The following is a 12129-nucleotide window of genomic DNA, read 5'->3' as shown; positions in this document are numbered from 1 at the left end:
AAATAAAATATATTTATTCATAAAATTTAGAAGCCAGATTATATAAAGGTTTAAGGCATGAATAAATTAAGATTTCAATTTAGGATAGGAATATGATTTCTATTTTGCTTATTCTCATCCTTTATTTTCTGACTTAACTGTGATTTAATATGAATCATTAATTTTTTCAAAAAGAAATATAATAGTATATTTATCAATAACTTACACTAAATTACATTAAAAATTAAGAAATGAAAAAAAATGGGAGTCGTGTACCATTTTTCTTCGGTTTATCATCGATATCTTATTTAACCTTAAAAATAATCATCCTTTTGCTTATTTATTACTTGTTCCTTTTTCATTGGGCGGAATGTTTGTTCATCTTGCTCCTTTACATATAAATAAACGTGGCGAAAGTCGAAGTGTTGAGACAATCAAAGGCATCCGAAAATTCTCTTTTCTTCTCCCTTCCAGTTATTCTGTCGTTAGTCATGAGTGGTCCTTTTTCCCGCACCAAATGTATGGTCTTGAAACCAGAAAAGATGAGTTTGTTTCAACTCTGTCTGGTCTTGTTTGGGAGAGATTTGCAACGCGTTGAGTTCATTGTAGAGCCAAGGTTGTACCCAAAGTGGCGTTTATTTTCATCGCTCTTAGTACAAAAGCTTCTGCACTCCATGGCTAATATCTTAAAATGTAGTGGAGATATCATTGAGTATCTTCTCAACCCTCACGCTTCTTCCCACAACAATGTCCTCATGCTCATATTCAACTGTATCCGAGGTCTGTTATCTTCCTCCTTCTGTACTCAACTTTATGTTTTCACATATTCTGAGGAACACCAAATCTAACACATTGCATATATATAGTTCAATTCTTCATGATGTTGCAAGAAGTAAGTATGATTACTATACTTGAATGAATGGAAGAACTTCATTTCAAGAAAGACTCACTACTTTAACTATTTTCTCTTGAAAAAAAACCAGTATCCGACACTATTGATAAAATAATTATTTTTTAATTGTAAGTATACTTTTAGTGTCTAAATTTAAGAAATGTGTTTTTAATCTTTAATTAATAAATTTAAGAAACTAAAATGATATTTTTTTTAAAGTACAGTCTTTAAACAATAAATTTGAGGGATTAAAGCTACGTATACTTTTTTTTTTTTGAAATTTAAAGGTTAACTTTTCTTTTAGCATTTGGGAAAATAATATTGAATTCATTACACGTTTAAAAAATTTAAAACATAATTAAGATTTCATGGTAATTATAATTTCTCAAACTATTAACAAGCTTTTAAATTTGAATTAAAATAATGAAGTTTATAATTTCTGTATTTTGTCCACTCTTACGGACAGGTAAGGAGGTAGTGAATAAAGAGTCTAAAAATTATGTATCAATAATTGGTCATTTGGACAAGCGAGTAGGGTTGTTAGACAAAAGCGTCAAAATTGAAGACCCCGACAGGTACAACGCTGTTTTGTCTGTGATGGCTTCTAAAGTATCGTACGAGAATAAAGCTTTCGTTCATGATATTGTGGTAGATCACTGGAAGGTATACATAGAATAACATTTCATGTTTCTTTTGTAATAAACATTTTATTTAGTGTATGTTTGAATGCATGGAAAGGGACTAAATGAAATGGAAAATTGAATAAAATAGAATGAAATATCTGTAATGATATAAACAAGGCATTTCTTAGGGGAAAATTGAGATACGCCCAGATATAGGTTTCATTAGTTTCTAGTATACTATGTAATTCATTCTCATTTTTACCTGTCCAATAATAATGTTGTGTTTAATTGGAATAATGGGGTTCTTATTTTCAAAGGATTGTTAATAATCATGTTTTACAATGATAACAAATTTATAAATCTTTACGAATGTAAATAATCTTTTACAAGTTATAAACTGTAATAGAAGCTAAGCAAACCATACTTACTACTTTACCTAAAACCGCAGAAAAATTTTAGGATGTACATGTAACATATAAAATTCTCAGTGTTTCTTATTATTAATTGATACACTCATGTACATGTAACATATAAAATTCTCAGTGTTTCTCAGTCTTTAAATTACCATAAACATGTTAAGCTTATTGAATTAGAGTTTCTCAATCTTACACTCATGCTAGTTTTTGGCTCTCATGTAGATGGAGCTGGTTGAATGTTGTGACTACTGGAATGGTAATAATTTATAGGTTTAATTATTCTTTTTATTTCTGTTTTTATCTAAAAGTGTAAGTTAATTTTTTTAGTCTTAATTTAGTTTTGATTTGTTTAAATTTATGTAATTTAGTTATTTTTGTTAAATTTTTTAAAATGGATGAAAAACTTTTCATCAAAATTGAAACTTTTATAATAAAGATGATTTGTTTTATTTGTGTAATTAATATTTTTTAATGTCAAATTTAATGAAAACTCTTTGATCCATTTTAAATAAATTTAATAAAAAAATCAAATTACATCAATTTTTTAAAAATTATAACTAAATTACATCAATACTTGTGACATCCCATTTAAATAGATTAATCTATTAAATAAAACATTCCATATTCATAATAATAAAGAGCAAAGCAAACTGATGAAAAACCATAGTCAGGGAATACACTTTTACAGTCATCCATAAGAGTACTTGAAAGGGGTTCTAGGCATACAACCATGTCATAGCCAAAACAGAATCAACAAGGTTCACAGTTATGCAAAAGAAAAGCTCCTAGAGCTAAGAATTACAAAGGTACTAGGGCCATAGAATTATCTTTCGAGGGCCACATCAACGAGCCTACTAAGCTGCACCGCTACCACTATCAGGCCTACCTCCAAAAGTATTTCCATCTGCTCCCACCATGTGGTGATCATCGCAAAAGAGAAATCAAAACAAAGACACACACACAAAAGAAATAACAGGGTAAGCTAGAGTGAATTAAATTGTGCATGTTATCGCAGAGAAATATTTAGAAACAGTCCAAACATACAACACAGTAGGCACAAGAATCACATTATAGCAAATAAGCAAGACACTATGACTCAATTATCCGGATACATATACTAGGATCGGATTCACTGGACGCTTGCACTTGTGGTGGCCTCTACTGCTCTGCAAAGCCATTGCCAATGGGTTTCACCCTACCACACACAAGGTTAGCCTTTAAGTGTCTAAGGCCATTATCCTACCAAAGACTAGGGCCTCCCGCTACTCTCACCACTTGGGTCAGTTTGCTCTACATGAGACTCACTGACCCTTTAGAGTTTCAGGATGCGATCCTTACTTGAATCCTTATCCTAACATATACACTACACACTACCATGAGATCTCCCCACGAGACTCATGGAATTATGCCTATCACACAATCAAAATCATTTTTCTCATACAATTCCACTTCTTTCATTTCCTTCATCCAATTCTTATGTTAAGGCATCACAAAGCCACAAATCCATGATCAATCTCATACCAAGCATGCCAATTTCGTTCATAAAGTCTAAACACCCAAGCATATTCACGTACATCATATTTAGGAAGAATAATCTAGACAATACATGCAATAAATCATCAAAACAGTCAAGAAGACAGTGTTCGCATTCACCATTGCACTGACCTCGCCCAAGCTAGAAACCTCGCTTAGGCGAGGAGCTTGCCTCGCTCAAATCGTGGGCTCTCGCCTAGGCGAGACATGCAATAGTGGCCCCTGGGAGATTTCACGAGCTCTCGCTCAGGCGAGGCCTTCTCGCCTGAGCGAGACAAGGCGTCGCTCAAAACGTGACTGGCCGCCTGGGCGAGCGCTCGAGGCAGAATCTTGGGCGAACTTCTGCTATTCTCGCCTAGGCGAGGCGAGCTCTCGCCTGGGCGAGAATACCAGTTCTCCCCCATTGTTCCGCGCATGCAACCCATAACAAACAAACCAAACATCTTAATTTTGATCTCACACAAGCACAAACATTTTCCAACTCATTTTATGCAACAACAGAAGGGCAAACAAGCACCTACAACGGAAGACGAAGAAAACTAGCTTCCCTTACCTTGCTTAGATGTTAACAACACGAAACAGACCCGCAACTGAAAGTACCACAACTCCAAGAACTATATTAGAAAGCTGAAACAGGAAGATTCGTACAAAACGAAGTTAAGAGACTTAACCCTAGCTTGACCAACGTGCTTAAACAGTGCGAAAAGGAGAAGGAACAGACCAAAAGCTCTAAAGCTCAGCTTACCTGGAAAAAGAATGGGTTTTGCTAGCTCGGAGACGTAAGGATGGTGTGCCCTAACAGAGCACCTTGCTTGAGTTATAGGAAGGAGAGGAAGGAGCTGCTTTCTGAAAAGGTGACAAGAGAAAATTAAAAAGCTGAGTGGGGTATTGGGGTCCTATAGTAGGGCTGACCTTGGGCCTACGAAAAGGCCAGACCCAAAGAATTATAGACTGAAAAAAAAAACGGTTTACAATACTCATGAATCAGAACTAAATCAAAACTAAAAAAAGCTGTAAAATCAACTTATATTTTTGAAAAAAAAAAAGAAATTAAATGAGTAATTAACCCTAATTTATATTTGGTTTAAGAAAATGTTTTCCTTTTCATTTTTATTTTTAGTTGCAGACTATATTTGTGTTTTTCATTTTTTTTCTTGAATTTCAATTTTCTTTTATTGAAAAAGGTAGAAATATAAAAGAGTCAATTTATTTTTCATTATTTTTGTAAAACTTTATCGAAAACAGAAATAAAGTAAAAATATTATAACATTTTTAATTAAAACAAAAAGAAACAAGAAATAAGTAAACAGAAAGCATTTTCTTAGACTAATTAATTCAGCCCTAAAAAATTAAATCTATGCATCCCATTAAAAGTACAAAACATTCTAAATATTAAAAGAGATGAACTTCTTAATTCATTCTTTTAAATATAAAATTCTTACATTACACTAGTCCAAAATTTATTCAAAATTAAAATTTTTGATAATCATGATGTCTTATTTAATACTTTTTTCTGATTTTTCATTTTCGATTAACATGAAAAATAACGTGTCAATGAGTTGTTCTGAAAGATTAATAATTTGGAAAATGAGTTTTTGCAGATTGTCAAGAAAAAGCTACAACTCAGGGTTTTGTGATGTTAGACAAGAGTGAAGAGCAGCATAAGTACATGGTGGCTTTCAGAGGAACCGAACTCTTTGATGCTGATGCATGGTCCACTGATGTGGACATCTCATGGTTTGAGATTCCTGGCGTAGGAAGAATCCACTCTGGTTTCGTGAAAGCCTTAGGGTTACCATTGGACTTCAACAAAGAAGAGTTGATATGGCCTAAGGAAATCGAAACCGACGAGAAGCGTCCACGTGCATATTACTCGATCAGGGATTTACTGAAGAAGCATTTGAGTGGAAATGACAAAGCGAAGTTTAGTTTGACGGGTCATAGTCTTGGTGGAGCTCTTGCAATTCTGTTTCCGGCAATGCTGATGCTGCATGACGAAACATTTCTGCTGGAAAGACTCGAAGGGGTGTACACGTTTGGACAACCTAGAGTTGGAAATAAAACATTTGCAAGTTACATGGATAAAAACTTGAAACATTATGGCATCAAGTATTCCAGGTTTGTTTACTGCAACGACATTGTTCCTAGGTTGCCCTTCGATGATGGCATCTTGAAATTCGAGCACTTTGGATCATGTCTATATTATGACAGCAGCTATAACGGCAAGGTAATATATATAGGTGATTGTCATCAACTTGTATTTTTCTGGAATATTTTATATAAATGTAAAGAGATGTTTTATAAGTTGATAATTGGTCGACAAAATTATTAATGTAGAAAGTGGAAGAGGAGCCGAACAAAAATTACTTCTCGTGGAAAGCTATGATACCGATGAAGATTAATGCTTTGTGGGAACTTATAAGGAGCTTCACTATTGTGTATAAATATGGAGATGAATACGAAGAAGGATGGCTTTTAAGATTTGTTAGGGTTTTGGGCTTAGTTCTTCCCGCAGGTATACCAGCCCATGGTACTCAGGATTACGTTAATATTACCCGCCTGGGAATTCCCTTACATTTGGATTGATTGGTACTTAATTTGTAAACTTCTTTTTTTTTTCTTTTCTGTCTAAGAATCTAAGAATGGAATAATTACATGGTCCATATATAATCAATAGACTCTGAAAATGATAGATGTAAGAATAAATAAAAGTTATACCTGCGAAAATAAATCGGCATTTATTACATTAATTATTACTAGAATTACTTATTTAATTATATCAATTTATTTTAAACTAATGTAATATATAACTGGTTTTAATAGTAATCACTAAATAACCAATACTACATTACTATTAGAGTTAGTTTACTATCTATTACATCAATTCAAAGTATAAGGAATAAGTGAAAAGGATATGTTTTCATTATAATATGATGCATTATGTTGAAGTCTTACATAGACAATTTGTACCCTATCAGTGAATTGTTCACTTTAACGGATGAATTTAAGGGAGAATGAATGAATAAATTTGAGTGGATTTGAGAGTAAAGTGTGTGTTGTTTTTTTTTTTTTTACGGGATTTAGAGGTAACGGTGAGTGAGTTTGGAAATAAAGTTTGTAAAAATTTGTATGTAATTTGATTGATGTGATAGATTAAAAAATGTTTTAATAGATATAAAATTAAAATTACCAAAATATCCTTAATAAAATTAAGATTAAAAAAATGTTTTAATAAATATAAAAATGATATATATAAAATAACTTTTTTTTGGTAATCCATGTGTGGATCAAAGCAAATAGAATCCACTCTCACAAGGTGCATTGGATTGCTCCTCTAAAGATGGGAATAAGATCCTTTATCATTGGATCGGTTCCAAGGTCTCTTGGATTGGTTCCAAGTTGGGTTCCAAGTCTCGTAGATTGGTTCCAAGCTGTTGTGAATCGATTCCAAGGGAAGGGATCGAATTCCTTTTTCTCTGAGTCTTTTCGTTCCAAGTGAAAGTATGACTTTTTAATTGAGAATAAAATGATATTTACAAATAATATCCATTCAAATCAGTTCCAACCATGCAGAATTAAAAAATCATCTCATCCCGCAAATGATTACCTTATCTCACCCTCATATGGAGTGAAAAAAAGGCTCAAATCATCTCTTAATTCATTATCACCAACAATTAATCCCCTAAAGCAAACACAGCATAAAAGTTCCAAGAATAGAACATTCAAAATAACTAATGTCAATATTTATGGTCCTGCTACTCCAAGTGTCATGATGAAGTCTATGAGCAAGTCATGACATACTATGTTTAAAGCTACTTGGAGCCATATTGGTTCATAACAGTACGAGGAGAGGAGGGACTAGTAAGTGGTTGTGGATCTGCTGCCTAAGTTTCAGTAGCGTGTGTGAGGTTTTTCGATGGGTGAGGGTTCAATGCATTGTGGACCATATCCAAGGTTTTTCTAATGGATGAGTATTTCAAGGATGTGGTGATGATGAAAGTCGATGGTGGTGCATGATGGGAATAAGATGATTGGCCAATCTGAAGCACTCAATCATTGTTTCATTGTTTGGAGAAGATGTATTTAAGATGCTTCACTGTTTATAATTCAATATTGGTACCATATTGCATTTCAGTCTAATATTGGTATCACTCCATTTAAAGCGGTTCGTGACCCTTCAACTATTACTAAATATTCTTTTGACAAAAAGACTATTACTGCAGCGTGACATTCCTAATTTATATACGTTATTTGTTATAACTTCTGTAAATTATTGCATAAACTAATTTTCTTTTTAAGGTGATCACTGATGTTACTATTTGTTATGGAAGCTCCTTGACATACAGTTGAATATAATATAGATGTTACCCCAAGAATCATGTTCTGGTAAGTTCAAAATCTCGTATAGGTGAAGGGTAACTTGTATACACATTAGTTCACCTAAATGTTTTTTTAAGAACTATATCACAATGAAGCCATTAAGGTCCAAAGCAATCAAACAACTTTCAAGAGAGTTAAAAAAACCTAACTAAAGGTTGTGTAAATATTAACTTACCTACACAATTCTGAATCATGTGATAATTCTGCCTGCAGTAAAAAATTGAAAAAACAAAGTTGGTCGCGACCACTGGTTTTTATTTACACAGAATACATAGGAACCTAGGTACCTAGGTCCAAATAATGGTGTAAGGCTTTCTAACACATGACAATGAATTCCATCAAATTCTCATCAAGCCAATGTAGAATATATTCTTTTAAAAACTGGTCAAAACCTTCATAACTTAGGATTTTACATGGGATCGATCACTGAGCATTGCTGCCGAAGCAGCTGCTTGGAGACCATATCGGTGCATATTTGGAGAACGAAAATACTCTGCATTTGGAAACCTCTTTGCCCTGTTGTTCAGGAATTGAACTTCTCATATTTTCAGCTTTCAACTGTGCTCTTCGCAACTTGTTTAGAATCTTATCCATTGATGAAGATCTCTTCTTTTCTAATTTCATCTGTGCCAATTATTATCATGGTTAGAACAGATTAAGTTGTTGTACTATATATACACTTTTATCCGCTCTATCATATAGACCGAAATATAGCAACCTCCTTCAATAAATTCAATATCTTGCTTTCACCAATGATAATATAAATACGAATTTGTGTTGGACTCCATACAAACATGGCATAATAAACTACCATATACTAATTGAGATGAACAGAAAAAACCTCAAGTTTCCTTATAGAAGTTTCAGCCTTTGCTTTCTGCAAATTCTCCCATGCAATGATTTTGGCTTCCTCTCTCTTTAACCTGCGCCAAAGCAGAAATTTATGGATAAATGCATGAGTAAAACAATAGCATCATATGCATTTTGCTCTCTGTATATTGAAGAGATTCAAAGATCATGCCCAAGATAAACTTAAGGAACCGAAAAGCATTCATTTGCAGCCTCCAAACTGATTCTATATCCAGAAATTGTTCTGCTGCTACCCTTTAGCCAAGGAACCAAAGTGACTAATGTAATATGAGTTTTAAAATATATGGTTTTCAGTATTTAAGTAAGATACTTGGAAGTGTCTATGTTTGGCTCGTCAATTTCCCAACATGAAGCCTGGGCTTGTGCACTAATCTCTCTCGAGTCTTTGCTGTGCAGTAAGTCTTTTTTGGCCAATTTGGTTGCGTGCCTCTTGGACCATCTGATAATAGTAGCTTGACTGTCAACTTGCACATCTCTGACCTCTAATTTAGGAGAATGGCATTCTTGTTGATCCACAGCTGAAGTGGCAGCAGAAGACACAGGAGATGAATGTGCATCATTCTCTGCCTCTACAGGGCTCATTTGAGTACCTTTGTCACATCTTGACAAATTAGATGCTTCATTTTCCTCATTCATCGTTTCATCATGTTTCTCATCTGTAAATTAAAACAATAGAATAGTTTTAAACATGTAGATTCTCCTATGCCAACAAGTACTGGTAACAGAAAAGACTTCGAAACCCAGGATGTCTTACCAAAGACCTAAAGCCCTAGTTACAGCAACTAAAAACATTGTATATTTGGTTTATGAATGAATTTGTCTTGTTGGGCAATGTGATCTGTATCTATTTACCTTGGGAGATAGGAGATGACTGGTCACAAGGCAGTTGAGAACACGTGGTGGGTGCAGTGGACAATGAAGAAAGCACCACACCATTGTCGTTGAGCACAGAAGTGGAAAACTGCATCCCATTGTCCATGTCATAACCAAAAACAGTGGCATCATGTGGATCATAATGGTGAACAGAAACAGCAACAGGTGCCAACACCCCAGTTGAGAAGGGAGAACCCACTACCAAGTTTCTGACAACCAACCCTTGGCGCAGAGGAACCACAGGTGAGTAATTTGAATAGAAAGCAGCTACTCCGGGAGGCACAATTGGGCCACTTATTGACTTGGGTCTGCGCTGAAGTTGTGCATGCGAGCTTCTGCTCTCGGCATAAGCCGAAGCTGGACTAGAAATCCACCTCTCAGCCTCATCCCATTTGGAGGGCATTGTTCTTCCACCACCGAAAGGTGTTATCAACCCTGCCATAGTGTGTCTTCTACTGATGCCGCTGCTGCTTGAAGCCTTTGAAACTCTCTCTGAACTCCACCCCTTTTGGCTCCCAACGTTTCTCTCTCTGTAATACGGTGCCCCTGGACTTGGGAAAGAACCCAAGTTCTGGAAAGAAGATGAAGAACTCTTCTTCATGACACTCGGTGGTGGAACAGTTAATTGCTCTGCCGATCCAGAGAGACACCAGAGAAGATTCAAGAACAGAAAATCTCACTACAAAAGTGGAAAGCTGAGCATGTTTTGACCCATCATCTATGTTAACCCTCTTTCTGCAATCTACTTTAACTGAGGTTGAAATATCGATGTACTTAAATCTGATCAGATTCGTTGTACCCAAAAAGAAACAACGTTAGATTTTGACTAGTCATGCTTCATCACTCAACCACTTTGTTTTGTTACACCAAAAAAGAGGGTAATAACAGGTAACAAGGAGTAACAATTGTCAAACACATTATTATATAATGTGACAGACAACAAAGTCGAAACCCGAAAATCAGGAGTAGGTACTAACTAACTTGATTTGTTGCTAAGCACGGTGGTAGTTAATTACCTGTCTTAATCTAGTGATGAGAATCGATTCTAATAAGCAACGTTTTGCGCAGGGATCGACATTCCCGGAATGTGGACATGTTAAATATTGCGAGAGGAGACAAGTCACGTTGTTGGAACCCCAGTGAAGTAACTATATATTTTTGATAGGAAAAGAACCATTCATTGAAGATGGAATAATGAGTGAGAAAGGTGACTTTAGAAGGAGCAAGACGTGGACATCATCTGTGAAACATTTTGTAGATTTGCTAGAAACCCATCCTTGCACTTGTCATGTCGTCTGTATATTCCAAATGCCATTCACATGCAGTGGACCGCAGGCTCTCACCTTTTTTTTTTTTATTTTTCACGCCATGAAAGGGTCCTATTTGCTTTCAATTTTAATTACAGTAGCGGTGACATTTGTGACTTTGTGATTACAAAATTGGCAAGAGGGAACAGTTGTCCTCTGCACATACACCATTTCACTTCTAACATTATTGTGTTTGGTCATTGGGCTTCTTCTTTCAAACAAATCTAAACTAAATTCTAAATTCTTTTACTGTCTTAAAATATAAATTGGAGTGTAATTTAACATTGTATCCAGTATCAAATTTGAATTTATATGTTTTTTTTATGATATCAAAAAGTATTGTTATTATTTAAGAATCTCTACCCAATGTTTTTGTTTGATTTGAGAATCCCGAAGACCCATACCAAATCCTTGAAAAAGGTGAACACCAGAAGAAAAATAGAGGGATCGGCAACACATATCTGTTTGAAGTCATTCCAATCAAACCTACACAGGAACAAACACCATTAAAATCAATTTATGAGATGAGAGTTGTCCAGACAGGACAGACACCGAACTTCATTTTTTTTTTAAATTACAAATTACAAATTACTTTAATTTATATTTACTGATTTCATCAAAATTCTAAAACAGATATATTTAAGGTAATATCGGATAACAATGATGGAAAGCAGAGTTTTTTTTTTTTTACTGTACTGTCTCTTTGTCAGAATTGGAAGAATTAGTGTTGGGAGATTAAAAAATCTACTTAAACAGCTGTTTTTTTTTTCTTTTGTTTTAAATTTGTTTTTACTACATGTTTATATATCAAACTTCAGAATACAAACTTATAAAAAAACAAGACATATTGATGGTTACTTTATGTCAGTAGAAACCATAGTATTTTTTATAAAAGATTTACTCTATTTTTTTTTATATATTTCCTTCATAATATAACCTTTAAAATAGATACATTACAAAATCATAAATATTTTAAGAAAACACTAAGTTTACCTACTAAAAAAATTGAAAAAATATAGATAAAACAAAATACTCTCACATGTATTATAGAACAATATTGTGCAGCATAGTAACCTCTCGATCATTAGACTAATAATATCCAGTTCAATATATTATATTAAATAAATTATTATTTTAACGATCATTTTCTAGATTGGTATATACTTGTATCAATTTGAAGTCATGATATAAAACAGCTCTTTCAACTTTCAAAGATGACTATATTTGTTGTGAATATGTTAATGACTTGATTTTCA

The 12129-nt window shown here is 34.0% G+C and overlaps 2 protein-coding genes and 1 long non-coding RNA gene across 4 annotated transcripts; 1 reads left to right on the top strand and 2 right to left on the bottom strand.

Annotated features, from left to right (window-relative positions):
- The first annotated feature begins 401 nt into the window (after window positions 1-401).
- Window positions 402-6173, top strand: LOC114179847 (triacylglycerol lipase OBL1-like). Its single transcript, XM_028066326.2, has 5 exons — window positions 402-759; window positions 1338-1534; window positions 2133-2166; window positions 5045-5670; window positions 5781-6173. The coding sequence occupies exons 1-5, from the start codon at window positions 471-473 to the stop codon at window positions 6027-6029; spliced, it is 1395 nt and encodes a 464-aa protein (XP_027922127.2). The 5' UTR covers window positions 402-470; the 3' UTR covers window positions 6030-6173.
- On the bottom strand, window positions 2498-4428 carry LOC114179848 (uncharacterized). Its single transcript, XR_003603533.2, has 3 exons — window positions 4189-4428; window positions 3997-4070; window positions 2498-2814 (listed from the first exon to the last, which is right to left on the bottom strand). It is a non-coding gene; the product is annotated as an uncharacterized LOC114179848 (long non-coding RNA).
- Window positions 6174-8013: 1840 nt separating the features above from the next.
- Window positions 8014-10732, bottom strand: LOC114176246 (uncharacterized). 2 transcript variants are annotated; one of them, XM_028061220.2, is made up of 5 exons: window positions 10583-10732; window positions 9546-10346; window positions 9004-9349; window positions 8665-8746; window positions 8014-8447 (listed from the first exon to the last, which is right to left on the bottom strand). In XM_028061220.2, the coding sequence occupies exons 2-5, from the start codon at window positions 10165-10167 to the stop codon at window positions 8247-8249; spliced, it is 1251 nt and encodes a 416-aa protein (XP_027917021.2). In that variant the 5' UTR covers window positions 10168-10346; window positions 10583-10732; the 3' UTR covers window positions 8014-8246. The 2 variants fall into 2 exon arrangements, with proteins under 2 accessions (XP_027917021.2, XP_027917020.2); XM_028061219.2 differs by having other exon boundaries at window positions 9546-10729.
- Window positions 10733-12129: the final 1397 nt, after the last annotated feature.

The sequence above is a fragment of the Vigna unguiculata genome, chromosome 3 (genome assembly GCF_037176805.1).
Source record: "Vigna unguiculata cultivar grain cowpea cultivar isolate G323 ecotype 2 chromosome 3, ASM3717680v1, whole genome shotgun sequence".
In the NCBI taxonomy this organism is placed as follows: Eukaryota; Viridiplantae; Streptophyta; class Magnoliopsida; order Fabales; family Fabaceae; genus Vigna; species Vigna unguiculata.
Note: the sequence above shows the minus strand (reverse complement) of the source record. Positions and strands in the feature narration are given on the sequence as shown.

Excerpts from the sequence above, each read along its gene's own strand:
- LOC114176246 (XM_028061220.2), bottom strand. The coding sequence starts at position 10,167 with ATGAAGAAGAGTTCTTCATCTTCTTTCCAGAACTTGGGTTCTTTCCCA. Across the intron at positions 8,747-9,003 it reads CCAAACATAGACACTTCCAA|GTTAAAGAGAGAGGAAGCCA; the intron begins GTATCTTACTTA and ends GCTTTGGCGCAG. Across the intron at positions 8,448-8,664 it reads CTTCTATAAGGAAACTTGAG|ATGAAATTAGAAAAGAAGAG; the intron begins GTTTTTTCTGTT and ends TAATTGGCACAG.
- LOC114179847 (XM_028066326.2), top strand. The coding sequence starts at position 471 with ATGAGTGGTCCTTTTTCCCGCACCAAATGTATGGTCTTGAAACCAGAA. Across the intron at positions 760-1,337 it reads CATATTCAACTGTATCCGAG|GTAAGGAGGTAGTGAATAAA; the intron begins GTCTGTTATCTT and ends TCTTACGGACAG. Across the intron at positions 5,671-5,780 it reads ACAGCAGCTATAACGGCAAG|AAAGTGGAAGAGGAGCCGAA; the intron begins GTAATATATATA and ends TTATTAATGTAG.